Genomic DNA, 18,403 nt, shown 5'->3' on the forward strand with positions numbered 1-18,403 from the left:
ATCCAAACAGAGCCCCAGCACCCGAAAACCTCCAGAACCCAATCACTGCCATGCTCAGGGCAATCTCCACAGGCTTGGTGTGAGCCTCATCCATGAGGGAATCCACTGAAAAACTCAGGTATGCAGGGTTTGCGACCAAAATCTCCAGGCTCTCACAGAAGTTGCCCATTCCTCTGACGTCCCTATTCTTCTGGGATCCTGGCAGTCACACTCATGGACTGCCTCTGGTGCCATATAAGCTCATTAATGACCATGATCCGGAGACTCACAAATAAATTTCAGAAGAGATGAACAAGCTGCAGGGATGACTCAGACCCCAAAATCATCATCCAGTTAAAAATCACCCTATTTAAAATTTTAGAATTCCTGGAGCGACATCTCATTCTCTAAACCACTGATGTGGCAACTGATCATGGTAAATATATATACATATATATTTAATATATAAATAGTATATATATTAGCACACAAGGCTCAACCCTTAACAACATACCAGTAATCTCTCACACAAGGGCTTAATGGCTCCAGGGTGAGATACAACAATCTTCACACACTTTCTTCTAATGAAACTTTTTTGATCATTTTTAGCAGATTATTCATAACAAGAAATACAAAATAAATTATTTAGGACCTGCTATTAGGGCTGGCTTGGGTGGTCGTCGGGAAAATTTGAAGTAATGGTGGTGGGATTGGTGTTGGAATATTGAATGTAATAAATTATCATGAACAACTTTATAAAAATTTAAAAATTAAAGAAAAAAATTATAGTTTGGGTGAGTAAGATAAACATAGTTAAAAGGTGCTAAAACTATGAATATCAAACAGATATTATAAATAGGATAATTCTAAAAATATCAAAATATCAACTACTTACATACATGTCAAACTGCTAACTAAGCAACCATGTGACAACCATGATAATTATGTGGATTTTGCTCTATAATAGTAATTTACAATTTTTAATTTATCTGCAGAGACAGAAAAAACTATAGTCTGTGCTTTGTTTTTGATTAAAAGGGGAAAGCATTTAAACAACCAAATTTGTGCTTTAACAGTTTTATTGAGCTGTAAGTCATATACCTTCTAAATCACCATGTAAGGCACATAATTCAGTGGTTGAGGTATGCTCATAAAGTTGTACAGTATCCTCATAATCATATGAATACTTTGTTTTAGTTTTGGGGCCACACCTGGTGATGCTCAAGGCTTATTCATGCCTCTGCATTTAGGAATCATTCTGGTGGTACTCAGGGACCTCTCAGAGAGTCCGGCAAACTACCAAGAGTATCCTGCCCACACGGCAGAGCCAGGCAAGCTACCTGTGGCGTATTTGATATGCCAAAAACAGTAACAACAAGTCTCACAATAGAGACATTACTGGAGTCCGCTCAAGCAAATCGATGAACAACAGGATGACAGTGCTACAGTGCTACACCGGACCATATGGGATGCCCAAGATCAAACCCGGATCAGCTGTGTGCAAGGCAAGTGCTCTAACAGCAGAAATATTGTTCTGGCCCACTGAATGCTTTGTAACAGAACATCTAATCACATACTTGCCATGGTCATACACCTGACTTGTAGGTAAGTCTCCCTTCAAATGAATAAAAGTAGACATACACAAAATTCCCAGTAAAACTTTTTAGTTCTCATAAATGTGTGTAATTTATACCTTCTATTCAAATGAATTTATTGAGGGGATGAATTGGGGTCATATGTGGCTTGCTTAGGGACTATTCCCGGTCCTATGCTCAGGAGTGACTCCTGGCAGTGCTCAGAGGACCATATATAATGCTGGAGATTCAAACCAGGGCTATAGCAGCTGTAGCTGCATTTAGAGCAAGTGTCTTAACCTCTGTACTATCTTTCCAGCCCTCAAACAAATTTAAACACACATGACTCTTAAAAGTCAAAATCTCTATAATTATCCTTATTACAATAATATCAAACCACAGTCAGTTCTGGTAGGAAATTGTCAAAGAATGGAAAGACTTTAGAGCACTTACCCCCAAAGTCTTTTTTTTTTTTTTGGACAATTTTGGGCCACACCTGGTGGTGCTCAAGGATCTCTCTTGACAGAGCTCAGGGGACCACACACAGTGCTGTGGATTGAACCCAGGTCAGCAGTATGCAAAGGATGGGCCTTAACTACTGCACTATCTCTACCATGCTACCAAGCCCAATTTTTAACAGCAGCTTGAGAACACTGAGGATAGTTTCCGCCTCACCAAGAAAAAAATGCCATGACTGGCTGGCCGTGTTTGTTGGAAGAGCCAGATGGGACAGGGGTGCACCTGATTTTCCATTGTTATTCTTACTCTCACCTCAACCTGGGCACAGGAGGACAGTGCACTAAAACTGCATGTTTGATCCCCTGCACTCACTTTCACTGCAGTGCATGCTGGCATTCTGACCGTGACTAGAGTAACACGAGGTGGATGCCTCAAACAATCCCTGCAGGAAAACCGTCATCACTAAGAAGACACATCTGAGGATGTTGTCCCTCTTAAGCTTTCACAAAGGTGTTTTGCTCTTCCAAAGCATCTGGTTTCCATTTACCTCGTAAATAATGTGACTCTCCAAGCCTTTTCCTTTCTTAATCCCTCCCGCCCCCCACTACCAAACAGAGAAATTTTTGATTCTTGGAGCTTAGTGCAAAGTACACCCAAGCCCTGCAGGCTCTTTGTTAACGGAATGCCATGCAGCTTCTCCATCTTTTTCTGTCCACTCTAAATTTTCATGCTACTTATTTTTAATATTTTTTATTCAATCTGTGGACTTCGTGGCAATAGCAGGTTCTAAATTAAATGAAGAGGGCCTGGAGTGATAGAACATCTAGTAGGGCGTTTGCCTTGCACCTGGCCGATCCAGGTTCGAATCCCAGCACCCATATGGTCCCCTGAGCATCACCAGGAGTAATTCCTGAGTGCAGAGCCAGAAGTGACCCCTGTGCATCGCCAGGTGTGACTCAAAAAGCAAAAAATGCTTATATAATAACATAAAGTAAATGAAGAGTCAAATGGTGGGGAAAGAGGGAGGTAAATGACTAAATTTCATGTGATTACTGGTAAGGTAAATGGATTATTAATTAAGAGACATTTCATAACAGGTGTAAAATGGGCATGTTTAAAGAAAAACTTTAGAGTTCATTTTTATTTCTGTAAGGCTACCAAGTCCATAAAATATTTCTGATTTCTTATGATCCTCCCTATTGCCATTTACTATTCACTATTCAATTTTATCTTTTATCTAGTTAAATATATATTCCTCAGCCTGGGGATTTTGAAATCATTTCTCATGGAAGGAGGTAAGGATGCCAAGAGAAGAGTCTTCTTTCCCTTTCCCAGAAAAAACAAGCAAATAGCAACAACAACAAAATCTTGAACCAATCCATAGAAGGAAACAAATCATCAGGCACCTTTGCAAAGGAAAAATATTGTGTTTTATCTGTAATTTAAAAAGAAAAATTTGTTGGATTCCCTTTTGGTAATAAGGTCTCTAATGTCCACAGGTCTTAGAGACAGCAAAGCCTTTGCAAGCACTCAGCACCTGGCTGGCTAGGGAGCACAGAACCATACTTATAAAGGGAGGAACCATTGGTTTGGGTTTTCTGGCCCACATCCAGCAGTGTTTAGGGCTTGCTCCTGGCTCTGTGTTCAGGGTTCATTCCTGGCAGGGCTCAGGAGACCGTAGGGGATGCCAAGGATAAAATTTAGGCTGGCTACATGCAAGCAAGCGCCTTTCTGCCTACACTATTTCTCCATCCCTGGATGGGCTGTTGAAAAGCAGCCTCGAGACAGGGCATGTTGGACTCTCTCTGGGTTCAAGTTTGCAGTTATTTCACTTGGTTGTACTTGGGTTTGTTTTTATGGGAAGACTGCAGTCAGACTGGCTTGTTAAAGAAACGTGCATTTCCATTACCGAAGTAGGTATCAAATCCGCGGCGGGTGGGAAGGCATTCTTTCCGGTACATTCCCAGGTGCCACTTTCCAACCATGTGGGTAGTGTAGCCTGCTTCTTTCAGCAGCTGAGGCAGGAGTTTCTCATCCAGAGGAATGCAGCTGGGCTGGCAGGGCCAGATTATCTGGTGCTGCAACCCTGTGCGAATCTTGGAGATAAACATAAAAGTAAGGATTAACAATGCTGAAAAAATCCAAAGTGACTGCCTAATTGATTAGACTTATCTGTAGATTTAAATACTTTAGCTCTATTCTCGAGCTGCTGATTTAAGGCTATTCCTGAAATGTCCTTATCCACTGATTTAAATAAGGTGACAGATGTAAACAGGGTTCAATGAATACTTATTATGGGTCTATGTCAGAAACCATTAAGTTTTCACTTTATACCCCAAAAAGTAGCTGTAATCTGAGTTGTGGATCTATAAGAAAAAGATATTCCCATTTCTGTGCATGTAAGAGGCTGGTATTTGTTGAGAAGGACCTTCTGTACTCTTGACAGCCTGAAGAATTTTACAGGTTTACTCAGCAGTGTTGTTGAAGGGTTATTGTTTTTTTAATTCCACTGGATGTAAATCCCAGCATAGAAGCCAGTGTGGCCATAGTCACAAGTGTGAAATTACTGGAGGCTACTGTAACCCCTGCTGGGGTCCCCAGAGGCCTCCTTCCTTTTCCTCTCAGCCCCTATCAATATGTCATATTCCCCTTTCTCCTTGGCCTAGAAGCTTCTCTGCATTGATTGATGAGGGGCTTGGGGAGCAGGTGGGAGTGGGGCTGGTCTCACATCAGACTATGTATCAGATACCAGCTTTCCTTACAGTGAGTTATTCTTGATGTCCCTAAAATACATTGAGATCTTGGGACACGAAAGGTTCAGAGCACCAGTTCTCAACCCTGATCACAGCTCTCTGACATCCTCATCAGTCCTGAGGAAGGTAGCAAGCAATGACTAATAGTCTTTTTTAAGGGTTTTGAAAAAGGAATTACTTGATTTTTACTTCACTGGTCTTTATTTTTGGGAGTTTGGGCACATCCAAGACAGTCTTCACGGACTATGTCTGGCTTGGTACTTAAGGAACCATGCAGTACCATGGATTAAACCCAGGGCTCAGCATGCAAAACATATGCTTCAGTCCTTTGAGGTATATCCTGGGCTCCTGGCTTTTATTTATAGTATAAATTTCAGAATTAAATCCCATCCCAACTGTACCATCAAGCACATATTGATCAGCCACCCACTAACATTATCACCATTTCTCATGTGACCACCTTTATCTCATGTGATCACTCAAAGACACCAGAGGACACTACACACAACTTGTGCCTGAGCCCGGCTGCCCCAGAACATACCAAGTGCATGTAAAGATCACATAAAGCAGTGGTCTCCACCACTGGTTCACGGAATAGTACTAGTTCATCAGGGTAGAAAAGCTGCAAACCTGTGGTCAATTACCTTGGTTATAACTGCCAGTCCACAGACCATTTTTCAGGACAGGAGCCAGTTCACAGATGCGCAGAGCTCATAGAAAACTGATATAAAGAGTATGCTGGCAATATTGGTTTATATTTATATTGGTTCTAATAGAAGACTGATTTATCGCTAATCATCTTTGATTCAGAATGCTGACCTCTCAGACCATGTGGATTCACAGACTCTTTTGTTTTTGTTTTAAGTATGTAACAGAAAATAATATGGAGAGGGGAAGTCTTCAAATTCACAAAATTTCCCCTAATTTATTCTAAGTTACAGTAAATAGCTTCTTTGTAAGCTCTGATACTATCTTGGACTTTATTTGTTTGCAAACCAACATTTAAATGTTGCTACTTCTTGATTTCATGATATCTTTCTGGAGAAAAGAAAAATGGGCTCTCATGAAAAATAAAGTGGGTATATTTTGAAGGTGGTGGTTATGTGGTCATGTTTGTTGACAGCAGCAATGGTTTCAAGGTCATGCACATACCCAAACCCATCAAACAGTACATTTTAAGTAGGTATATTTTTCTACACATTGATTAACAAAATGCTGAAAAAATAAAAGTTTTCTATTGAGATTTTCATGCCTCTGCTTGAAGCAATTGGATACCTACATTGTGATTCTTCCTGTTGCCTTCACCCTGCCTCCAAATCATGCTGCCTTTTGGCTTTCTCTCCACCTGGCTTACCCCAAAAGGATACCAAGATGTGGAAAGTGGGTCAGAATCAGGGTTGCAGATTTTCATGTACAAGATCCTGAGGTCTAACACAGTCACCATAAGATTTCCCACCCTACTGCTGGATACTGCCTTGGAAGCCCCCAGAGCACAATCAGGAGTGACCCTGGTAGCCTCCAGCATCTCTGAGCCTGTGTATCACTGCCTCATCAGACTGAGAATTGAACCATCAGCTCAGCTGGCCAAGTATCATGACTTGTCAAGTTTCCTCTGACCCACATCCACACACACACACACACCAAAATAAAAGCCAAAAATGACTCTGGCCTTTTGCCTTCTGATTTGGTTCAGTCAATGAAGTGCCCTGGAGGGGTCTCTGCCTGCCATTAGGCTATTACTGTATAGTATTCTAAAGGCAGTCTTGTCTACACAACTCTCTCTTGGGATTCAGGTGACAACTCTTTCCCAATCCCCTTCTACTCTAGGGGTAGTAGCAATTCTATTGAGTCCCCACACTATCCCTTTTGTAGCCACACAGGCACTCACATCTTTTTAGTCTCTTTGTGTATAAACTCTCTAAGAGATCTTAATTTGAATGTGCCATCTCTTTCCAGCTGGGGCCCTGAGTAATAAAGATGTGACGATATCAAGGCTGATAAGGGGAAGCAGAGCAGACAGCAGACAGCACATACAGGCACACACACACATACACAGAAATCACAGGTTCCTGGCCACTCATCTATTGGTTAGCACTGGAAGTTTACTCAATCAAAAAAAAATGATCCTGGGTTTAAAAATGTGATAATATACTCTAATTGGCAACAGAGCAGGATAAGGAGAGAGATTATTTTATGGAGCACAAAAGACCCAGTGGAGATAAATGCTCTGTGCAAATTTCTTTAAATGGAAAATGCATTCATCACATGTGGAGAATTAACTCCGATGGCTATAAAGCACTGCCAAGGGAGGCTGTGTGATTCGCTTTTCCACGGGCATCCAGCCAGGTGGTCAGCTGAAGTCTGCCTCTATTATCTATAATCATATGGAGTAGGGAATTTGTTCTTTTCAGTTCCTGAAATTTATTTGACAAAAGCATTTTTATGGCATTACTGGGGAAGCGGAAGCCAAGTTCTGGATGGCAGTCGAAAACACGTTGTTGGTCTGTTCAAACACTGTTTGAAGTGAGGAAGCTGTAATGTGTAGAGAAGCAGTAAACAGCCCGATGCTGTGCTGGTTCCAACCCAGCACTTTAGTTTAGCACAGAATTATATAGCCACATGCTTCATGGACAGGATGATAACAGGGCCCCAAAAGCAATCAAACGAGACCATCAGCATCCACTGATAAACATAAGAGCATCCGAAACAACTCTCCATTCTAATGATCCTATTGGGGAAAGTGTCTCCAAAGTGTGGATGGAAAAGGTATGCTAGATAAAATATGAAGGTCCAAAGAGATGGGTTTTTTTCTACAATGTGCAGCTGGCTCTTTTGTATCAACCAAAAACAAATATACAAAAAGCCCAGATTGAACTGGATAAAGAAACTCTGGTACACAATAAATATAACTTGGCAGTAAGATGAAATCATACGATTTGCCTCTAGGCAGCTAGATCTGGTGAGTGTCCTGCTGAGTGAAGTGAATCTAGGAGAGGGAGAGAAACACAATGATCCCTCTCATATGTGGGATACAGAACCTATAGTAAAGGAATAACAACTGACCCAACACGACAGAATCTAAGCACTGGGCTAAAGAATCAAGCTCAGCATCACAGGGAAATGGGAGACAGCGGTCTGAGGAGCACGAGGGTGAGAGGGAGGGAGATATTCTGAGACAACCATGGTGGCGAACAGACTCTCTGGGGGTGGAGTGGTGTTAGAATGTTGAATGCATGAGACTCGACTATTGACAGTCTGTAAACTTGTAAATCCTGGTGACTAAAATAAAATTAAAAACAAAACCAGCTTCTCTTAACACTTTTTGTTTTGTTTTGGGGTCACCTCCCGGCATTCCAGCATCTCTCTTACCACTTCACTTGCCATCAGGAATCCCAAGGCAAACAGTATTTTTCCATTTCCCATTGCACAGAGAGACGGCAAATTCAGTAAGTTGCCTTAGTTCTTTTTGTGAGATAGCTGATGAGAACTCCTTAACCTGTCTCCTGGCTTATAAAGTTTCATTTGCTCCCAGGAGTTGCCGTGTCCTCTGGAGAGGCAAAAACAAACCTCTTGGTGGAGAGTGTACAAGAGGGCAGCTCCCATAGGAAAGTTTGTCCAGTTCAGACCCTTCAAGGATTCTGTTTGGAGGCTCAGCCCACTATCACTCTTAGGTGAAAACTTAGGTGAACCATGGCCACGTGTCAGTCCACCAATGCTCTTTCTCCCCCTCACTTCATGAGTGCTGAGATAATAACAGAGCAGAAACTTCTGTCCTATCAGTCTGTCCTATGCAAGAGGATCTTTTCGTTACACCCACACAGTTCTGCAACACCTTCTGTCACAATACTTGAAGATGCAGGGCAAATGGCAGTTTTCCCCAACTACCTCATCTACCAGAGAGCCTCAAAAGAAGTTTCGTGATGGAATACAACCGCAGGGCCCAAAGGTAGGCAGCCAGAACTTTGGATTTTTCATCATGTGCCTTGGCGAAATACACTAGGCTTAAGTACCACTCGCAGTACTTCAGGCATTCTTCCTGGAGATCGCCCACAGAACAAACGGGTAGTGAAGAATCTGCTCTCTGCCCGCCCCCTTAAGCCTTCTAAAAGGGAGTCAGCTGCCCAGGCTTTCGAAGCCAAGAGCTACAGAATGCACATTATGTGTCCGAGGGGCCTGGCACTGCCATCTGGCCTGGCCCTTCAGAGCCCAGGCAGCAGAACTGGCTGGTGTCCTTGACAGTTTTAAGGTTCTATTTATTTTGGTGCTGATTAGCAAAGAGTGTAAATCTCCGACTAAAGCCACAAAGGGACATCGTTTGTATAATGTATAAACAAGGCCAGAACTGTTCCAGTGTCCCCTGCTCTTCAGATGATACAATCGACTGAAACCCTAAAATGATCAGGAAGGAAAATACAGAGCAAAAGGAATTTTTCAACAAAATGATATGATTAAGAAAACAGAAACAGAGAGTGTTACTAGGCAGTCACAGTTTATGCTCCAAGTGATCCTTGAAATAACAAACCTCAAAAATCAATCAACCAAAAAATCCCATTAGCTGATGAGACTTATTTCACTTAGTCTCAATTTTATGTCCTTATTTCCTCATTTTCAGTTACTTGGAAAGTGAACGATGCAAAGCACGAAACTGTTTCTTCAAGATAACTTCAATACTTGCCAATAACATCTCCAGACACCCCTTCAGTGCTGAGACTGGCTAGGCTGAGGAAAGAAACCTGGATCCAGAGGAAATAAAAAGCTCATAGGCCCTGCAGCAACCTTGGTTGTCACCTGGCACTAATGCATGCAGTGTCCATCCCCCTAAGCTTTCAAATGAACACAGGAGTAAGGACACCCATGTTTCTTCTTTGGTGCTATCAGGGGCCTCTGGAGTACTCGCCCTCTGTGTTCTCACTCCTGGGAGGCCCCTGTGGTCCCAGAAACACTCCCAATTTGCATCATGCCTCCATCCGAAAACACTCTGCCCACTTCTTCCAGCTCTTTCCTCCTCCTTGCCTCACTTTCAGTGAATCACGGAGAAACAAAGATGATGTCCAGTGCATTGAGACTATCATGCATGCCTCTGTGTGTGTGTGTGTGTGTGCGTGTGTGTGTGTGTGTGTGTGTGTGTGTGTGCATGTGTGCAGGGATGATAATAAGGAAGAAGCAAGGATGAGAAAAAGCAGAAAAGACTTCCTCCCACATAACACCTTCCTTCTATGTCACAGCACAACATTCTATTCTGCCTGCTGCCACAGGTCTCATCTGCTCACATTTTCAAAGCAAACTTGAGCAAATGTCCAAAATTATTCACAGTGCTCTGGTACAATCTTCTTCTTCTATTTCCTGTCCAAGGTTCTGCTTCAGGGGTGAGTGAAAAGCCATGAAAGTGTCTTGTCCACTTAGCAATATGATTAAGAAAAATGTGGCTTGGGTCCCTTAAGAATGGAGCCTTGGAGTCATCTTTCATGGCTGCCACCCTCTGCCAAGGTTTATAGAGTTCTGGTGGAGTGATCCCTCAGATCCCAAGGTAAGAATAGTCCCTGTTGAGGACCAATGTGACTTTTTTTCTTTCCTGGTTTCTCAGAAGCCAGTGTTTTCACGAGGCTCAAACCCATCTGTTATCATTCAGTCTTTGTAATTTCCGGAAAAGGAACAGGGGCATTGAAACGAATGAGTCAACTCTATGCAGTCAGGGCTGGGAGCCCTTTCAGGACCAACTCACCTGGCAAAGGGCTCAGCAAACCCAGCCCAAAACTTGTTCAATGTCTAGTGTTTTTCTGGGTTAAAGACAAGCTGTGCAACCTAAGGGAGAAGGCAAAGCTCAGAGCAGACAACTAATAAGGTGTATTAGAAATGCGGATAGGGAACAAATATTTTGTCTTCAATAAACTGAATTACAGTAACGCTTCTAAAGCCTTCTGTTTGATCCATAGGCTGTATATAAATGCTGCTAGTAATCTAAAGGATTCTTAAATTAAGATTATTTTGTTTAGTTTTGTTTTCTTGACCACACGTGGCAATGCACAGGGGTTACTGATGGCTCTGCACTCATAATCACTCCTGGCAGTGCTCAGGGGACCATATGGGATGTCAGGGATCAAAGCCAGATCAAACATGTGGAGGGCAAGCACCCTGCCCCCCTATACCATCACCATAGCCCCCATAAGGACAATTTTTTTTTTCCTTTTGGGTCACACCTGGCGATGCACAGGGGTTACTCCTGGCTCTGCACTCAGGAATGACTCCTGGCGGTGCTCAGGGGACCATATGGGATGCTGGGAATCGAACCTGGGTCGGCCGCGTGCAAGGCAAACGCCCTACCCGCTGTGCTATTGCTCCAGCCCCCAAGGACAATTTTTTTTAAGTTTAGTTTTGTTACAAAGAGAGAAAATATAAAATTTAGATCAATTGAAACAATCTTTATATTCAGAATACCATTTGACACCCTATTGTGGGCTTTTAAAAAATTCTCTTTAAGAGCATTGTTAAGTCAGAAGCATTCTGCAGCCTGTAATGTAACATTATGGAGAAAACGGAAATAAGCTGAGGTGAAGTTACTGTTTCCCCAGGAGCAGAAGATCTTGCAGAGGAAACCAAGCCTCACTGAGCTCTCAGCACATTCTTATCCCCTCCTTCCTTTCCTCAAGCTCGCCACAATAATCCCCCAAATCTAGAACAAGCCCATCTGCAGCCTCAGAGCCTTCATTTCTGTTGTCCCCACCACTGTTGAAAGTTCTCTTTTCCCAGGATCTTTCGGATCACGGTCACTCCTTCCCCTCTCTCTACCCTTGCAGAAAAATATCAGGAGGTGATCAGTGTGTGGTACAATGCCCAGTATAAACAGTTGCTCACTAAGTATTTGTCAAAGGAAAGAATTAATGCATGTGTTAGCGGCAATACTTAATAGTGATAGGCTGAAACTGTCCTCTAAGATCATGAATAAAGAAAGGGTACTAACCTTTGCTACTTCTTTTACACTTGGATCATTGCTTCTAGTAAGGGAAATTAGGCATGAGGTAAGAAAACGAGATGAAAAGCATTCGCATTAAAAAGAGAGGTACAAAATTATTCCTATTTTCAGATGACAGGATCTTGTATTTTGAAAAACCCTAAATATCATGTGGGCACATACTCTAATACACAGATACACACAATTAGAATGAATAGTTGAGCCAAGATTGCAGAATACAAATAAATACACAAATACTACTATACATTAGCAATGAATGAGCACACATAAAATTAATAAAGCAATTATATTTATATTTAAATATAATATATTGAAACAGTATTGTAAAAACAGAAACAAGTGTAACCCCAAACAAGCACACATAAACTTAATAAAACCATTATATTTATATTTAAATGCAATATATATTAAAAAACAGAGTATTATAAAAACAGAAACAAATGTAACCAAAAAAGCACAAGACATACGCTGAAAACTACTAAACACTTTTGAAAGAATAGACTATTTATTTAGATAAGCAGAAATACATCATATTTATAAGTTTAAGAAAGTAATATTGCGGGTTTGAGCAATAGTACAGCAAGTAGGGTGTTTTCTTGCATGTGGCAGACTAAGGTTCAATCCTCAGCATTCCGAATGGTCCCCCAACCCTGCCAGGAGTGATAACTAGTGCAGAGCCAGGAGTCAGCTGTGAGTACTGCTGGGTCTGGCCCAAAACCAAAAAAAAAAATAATACTAGTATGACGGTAATATTTATCAAATGACCTTGCATCAATGAAATATCTATCAGAATTTCAACTGCCTTTTTTGCCAAAATGGATACATCTATCTCAAATATGAAAACATAAAAGACTTCAAAAACATATAAATATATATGCATATATGTGTGTACCAAAAAAGCAGCAAGACATGGAAAGACGTTCTTTATTAGTAGTGGCTTGTGAAATGAAACTAAAAAAGATAGCAAGATGTTATTCAATAGTCCCTAGTACGACTAGAAGACTATCTAAAAAAATAAAGATACTATCAAGCTTGGACAGGGTATGAAGAAACAGAAAGCTACATACATTGTTGGTAGAAATAGTTTAGTAGCTCATTAAAATGTTTAACAGAATTGCTATAGATAGAAAGATAGATAGATAGATAGATAATGAATATTTACAATAGGATACTAATAAGCAAAAAAGCAGAACTCAATGCCCATCAACTAATAACTGTGTAAGAAAATAATGCTGTATCCACACAACGAAATAGTGTTCTACCATTAAAAGGAATGATATATGCTGCACCATGGATTTTAAAAAATCCCATTTATATAAAATATCCTATAATAAGCAAATTCATAAAGATAGAAAGTAAATTAGTGGTTCCCAGAGACTGGAAGAAAATAATGAGGAATGACTCCTAATGATTATGGGGTTACTTTGCGGGAATGATGAAAATATTCTGAAATTTCCATAAACAGTGATTATGGCTGTACAACATTGCAGATAAAAGACCAATGAATTATAAACTTAAAATGAATTATATGGTATGCAAAATGCAACTTAAAAATAGAGTATAGGGAAATAAGTAATATATCCTATAGGCAGCAAAAAGAATCTATGTTAGTGCAATTGAAAAACTAATCAAAACTACAAATTCATAGACCCTTGAAGAATTTATTCTACATACATATTCAAAGAATATGTATTGCTAGAGCAATAGCATAGCGGGTAGGGCGTTTTCCTTGCATATGGCCAACCCGGGTTTGATTCCTCCATCCCTCTTGGAGAGCCCAGCAAGCTACTGAGAGTAATCCACCCACAAGGCAGAGCCTGGCAAGCTACCCATGGCATATTCGATATGGCAAAAACAGTAACAATGGAGACGTTACTGGTGCCTGCTCGAGCAAACTGATGAAGAACGGGACAGCAGTGCTACATTACTACATATTCAAAATGGGCAAAATTGGAATGTACAAAATTGTCAGTACAAGCTTTCTTTGCTATATTAAGACTAGAAACAACCTATTTGTTTATTATTTGGTGACTGGTGAAAAAATATTGTTTCCTATTTCAAGTGTTAAGTAAAAACAAAACAAAAAACACAATATGAGGTGCAAAATAATATAAACATTATGCTTTATTAAAATATTCACAAAATCCTTTCAGGAGGATATATGCAATTCAGAAAATATTGTTTGCCTCCAAATATAGAGAACTGGATGCCCAAGGATCAAAATCAAAATGTGTGTGTGTGTAGGAATATTCAATGGTAATTTTTTAAGCCATGTGAATGCATTTTCTATGAATGAAATTAATAAAATATAGATATTATAATATAGATATTTCTATATTGTAATAAGTAAGTCATAAGGCTGTGGGAAGCATAGCTGTAGCTTGCACTTACAGAGACCTAAATTCTAGTTCTTGATTTTCCCTGTTACTACTTACCTTATCTGCTTATCAGTCCCCCTCTCCCCCTTTCTCAAATCCATGCATTTTTCATAAAAGCCTGCAGGTTTGAAAGACGTTTTTAAACAACAGCTCCTGCAACTTGCAAAACAGTGTTTGGCAAGATTAATCTCTCTGCCAGCAGATGGGGTTAGTGCATATGATGCACATTTGCCAAGTTAGAAAGCTATTGTAATGAGCACAAATGTCTTAGTCAAAGAAATGTGGAGCTACAAAGAGTCTCATTATTCAGCACAAACTTCATATTTTCCAGATAAGAAAAATGATGTCCAGGGAGTTGAGAGCTAAGATGGACATGGCAAAGATAACACCTACGTCTCCTAAATCCAAATAAGTACTCTTCACTAAAAACTCTCATAAGACAGAAAACCAAAACTCAGAATTTCTTGGGAAATCAGTTTCAGTTTAATCAGTCTAGGATTGTATACCATTTTGTATTTTTCTGATCTTATTTAAATGGGGGGAGGGGGCATTAGGGCTGTCTCTAAATTTAAAAAAGGCATGGTTTCTAAATTCACAAAAATGACTAATTATGATAATCGCCTACAAAGTCCCTGATTGTGTTATCTGAACTCATCACAACAAATAACTGAATCAGAATAAACCCTCTCCCTAGTTTACATTTGATATAAACATACCTAACTTGAAATGTGATGCATTATACTAGTCCCTAAACAGGGCTCAGGGTCCAGAGATCACTTCCAACAGTACTTGACCACTCACTTGGTCTTCTGGGAAGTAGGTCCCAGCAATGTGATGCTGCTCCAGGGCCCCCAGGCCTGCATCTCATGTTGGAACATGGAGGGCTGGTGATTGAACTTGGGTCTTGCTCATGCATGAGTTATGCAGACACCTTGCACCCATTTCCTGGTTCGAATTACTCTTTTTAGATTGAGTAATAAACTAATGTCCAAGAAGATTTGTCTTTTTTGTAAACCTGAAGCAGCTCCTGTGGGATATTTGAGTGTGTGGCAGGAGAGAACCTCCTAAGCAGTGTTCAGGGGTCTACGGGTCACTCCTAACAACACTCAGCCAATCAGGCAGGTAGTCTAATCCTAGGGTCCAACGAAGCAGTACCAGGGACCCTCAGGGACACCTCTGTGCTGCTTGGAGACCCTTCAGGGCTACACCTAATGATGTTCAGCAGGCTTTGCAAGTGCCAGAGTTTGGAAACATAGATTAGGTATACACATGTGCCCTAACTACTGTGTCAGCTCCCTCCCTCTTGTGATTACTGTTTCATGTCAATACAGGTAGTGTGCTCTAAATCATACCAGTATGCAGTTCCTGGGAGCAATGAAGTGCCTTAGTCCTATCAGAATGAGTGATTCCTTTAAAAAAAGAACGCTTGCTAGCCCACGGCAGTTTCTAAATGGGTCTCCTGAACTTGAACAGAATCAAACAAAGGCTAAGGCAAAAGATAAAAGTCAAGTAAAACTTTTGGGGAAACTTGTTTGCTATAATGCCTGGGTCCTTACCTAGGTTTTACCCTTTCTTCATTTCTTAACCACAGAAGGTTCCGACTCCTCAAGTTATCACTATATGACTGAATGTTAGTGACTGATGGAGGAGGATGTTGGGTAAAAGACAATCTATTGTATGAGCCACTTTTTTCAAGTGTGGGTTCTGCATCTCTGGGCAAGTCTGTTGAAGGGAGGAAGTTGAAGAAATAAGAGACCCTCCTATTCTTCTGCAACTCAAATTCAGTTCTCCATCCTCAGAGCAAATGCAGAACCAGCTGGGCAGGCCTGAACTTTATCTCTATGCCCCAAAAAAATTTGCCCCTGAGCAGGAAAGCTGCGCTGCTCTTCATAACTGAAGCTGAAAGTGAATGTACCACTACTTAGGGCAAATGGTGAAGGGAGACATCCTTTATCTTCTCTGCAAGCCTTGGGCACAGCTCTTTCTCTCAGGGCCTGCAGCTCTAGTGTTCCAATTCTCATCACTTTTCAAATCTTTATTGCAAGCAAATCCTCCCTTCTCCTGAGCTTGCGACAAGAGGAGGCGAGGGCGCTTCTGACAGGCTACAGGGACAGAGCTTTGAGAGGGCAGGGCTAGAGGACCTTCCCTGGGAACAGTCAAGCAAAGTTCAAAATGTGCTAGTTAAGCATCAGAACATACCCACACAGGCAGGCAGGAGTTCTCCAGCGCTTTTATTTGTTTTTAGTAAAGTTCTAGTCACACCAGGATCTTATAAACATGTCAGTCTTAGACAGATGGGGCTGGGGGGAAAAGAGGGACTAACTGATCTTTGAAGCCTGAGAGGACTAGGGGACCTTATCTAGGGCTGAGAGTTCTAATCTATAATGGAATCTCGACAGTTTTATTTTCTTCTCTGCTCAAGGGATTAAAAATAACAGCTACCTTTGGCCGGAGGAGGTAGAACATCGGGTAAGACACTTGCCTTGGAGTTCAATCCCAGGCCCCCAATCCCCACCGGGATTGATCCCTGAGGAGAGCCAGGAGTGAACCCTGAGCACCGCCATGTGTGGCCTTAAAGTTAAAATAAATATTAAAATAAAATAAAAATTATAGCAACCCAAAGGAATGTTTAGCAAATTTTAGGGAACCAGCAGCCTGGAACCCACGCCCCCCAAGCACAGGAGTGGGTGGCCTCTCGCATTGAACCATCCTGCCCCACTGGCCGAATATCTTTGGGAGTGGTCCCTGAGCCCCCTGCTTGGGAGGACCACTGGCCCCAAGTTAACTTTCAAAAACTATATAGCACCATGCAAATGTTCTTGACTCATCTCCACGCACATTCTCTACAAGCGTCCTCTGTTAACCACAGCGAAGTTTGTGGAGATCACGGAGCTGGTCCCTGACTTTGCAGTCAGGTGAACTCTAAAAGGGATATCAGAGGCCTAAGGAAAGTTCTTTGTAGTGCCCACGGACCAGCCGGCCCGATGAATCTTTGGTTCGATGGGGCCGGGCTCTACCCTAGCTGGAACAGGTGGGCTCAGGGGCCACTGCGGCCACCCTGGCCTTAACTCTCAAGCCCGCTAGGCCGATTCCGGCCGCTCAGTGGCCCCAGGCTCCCACTCCCGGCCCTCGGTCCTCACCCACCCTGCCCGCAGGCCCCAGCTCCCGAGCAAGCCCGCTGACACCCTCGGAACCCGCTTCGTAGGAAATGAAAGAGTGAAACGTCTCGGCTGGAGGCGGGGAGAACCGGGCCCGCGGGGCACACGGGTCCTGGGCATGCGCAGAGGCCGCGCAGGGTGGCCTGGGCCCGGGAGGGGGCGCGGAGCTCGGGGCCGCGCTGGGCCGGCCGCTCCCGGGACCCCGAGCCGGGCCGCCGGGGGGCGCTGCGTACCTGGTAGCGCCCGGTGAGCAGCTGGCTCCGCGATGGCGTGCACAGGGGCTGCGTGTAGTAGTTGTCCAGCAGCACCCCGCCGGCCGCCAGCGCGTCCAGCTGCGGCGTGCGGATGTTGGAGCCGTGGAAGCCCACGTCGTTCCAGCCCAGGTCGTCGGCCAGCACGAAGACGAGGTGCGGCGGCGGCGGCGGCGACGCGCGGGCGCCGGGGCCCAGGAGCAGGCCCAGCAGCCCCAGCTGCAGCCCGAGGACCAGGCCCAGCGGCCGAGCCGTCCCCCCGCGCCCAGCCATTCTCCGCTGCCCGCTGCCCCCGCGCGCCGCTAGCGCCACCGGCCGCCCCAGCACCGCTTATAGAAGCAGGAACTGGGCGATCGCGCCTGCCCCGCCCAGGCACGGAACTTCGCCCAGTGCAGCCCCAGTTGCTACCGAGCCCCGGGCTGACCGGGGTGCGGGGGAGGAGCCAGCCGAGACGAGCTCTTGGGGCCCGGGCTGCCCAGCTCCCGGCAAGAGCTTCCCAGCATCGCTTAGCTTTCCCGCAGGGAACTTGCCCATGTGGCCTGCGGAAAGAGCAGCAGATTTGTTGAAGCACTCCGCAGGGTTACCAAAGCATCTCGAAGCGTTTCCACATCCCTTCTCTCCCTATCTTGCAAATATCTTGAGAGCTAGGACTTAGCACTGATGGACGCCCCACCCCCCATCCCTAATTTTTTTTTTCTCAGATTAAACAAGTAGGCAAACGGACGGAATCTGAATCTAGTTCTGACAGATTCTGAACAATGATGATTTGTTTGGTTTGTCTGTAATGTGAGGGGCTCCTCTGTGTAAGGCATGTTCTACCCTTGAGCCGCGCCACATCCCAGACACTTAACTATTGAGTTTTAAAGACCGCTGTAAAGAAC

The 18,403-nt window shown here is 43.1% G+C and overlaps 1 protein-coding gene across 2 annotated transcripts in view; it reads right to left on the reverse strand.

The window, feature by feature from the left end:
* ARSB (arylsulfatase B) overlaps positions 1-18,085 on the reverse strand; it is a 203,098-nt gene extending 185,013 nt beyond the window's left edge. The window contains exons 1-2 of one of the 2 annotated variants that reach the window (XM_055118452.1): positions 17,505-18,085; positions 3,922-4,108 (exon numbers count right to left, since the gene is read on the reverse strand). In XM_055118452.1, the coding sequence (XP_054974427.1) occupies positions 3,922-4,108; positions 17,505-17,795 (478 nt within the window). In that variant the 5' untranslated portion in view covers positions 17,796-18,085. The remainder of the gene's footprint in view (positions 1-3,921; positions 4,109-17,504) is intronic. The other variant, XM_004613146.2, reaches the window with a different exon arrangement.
* Between the last annotated feature and the right edge of the window lie 318 nt (positions 18,086-18,403).

The sequence above is a fragment of the Sorex araneus genome, chromosome 1 (genome assembly GCF_027595985.1).
Source record: "Sorex araneus isolate mSorAra2 chromosome 1, mSorAra2.pri, whole genome shotgun sequence".
Classification (NCBI taxonomy): domain Eukaryota; kingdom Metazoa; phylum Chordata; class Mammalia; order Eulipotyphla; family Soricidae; genus Sorex; species Sorex araneus.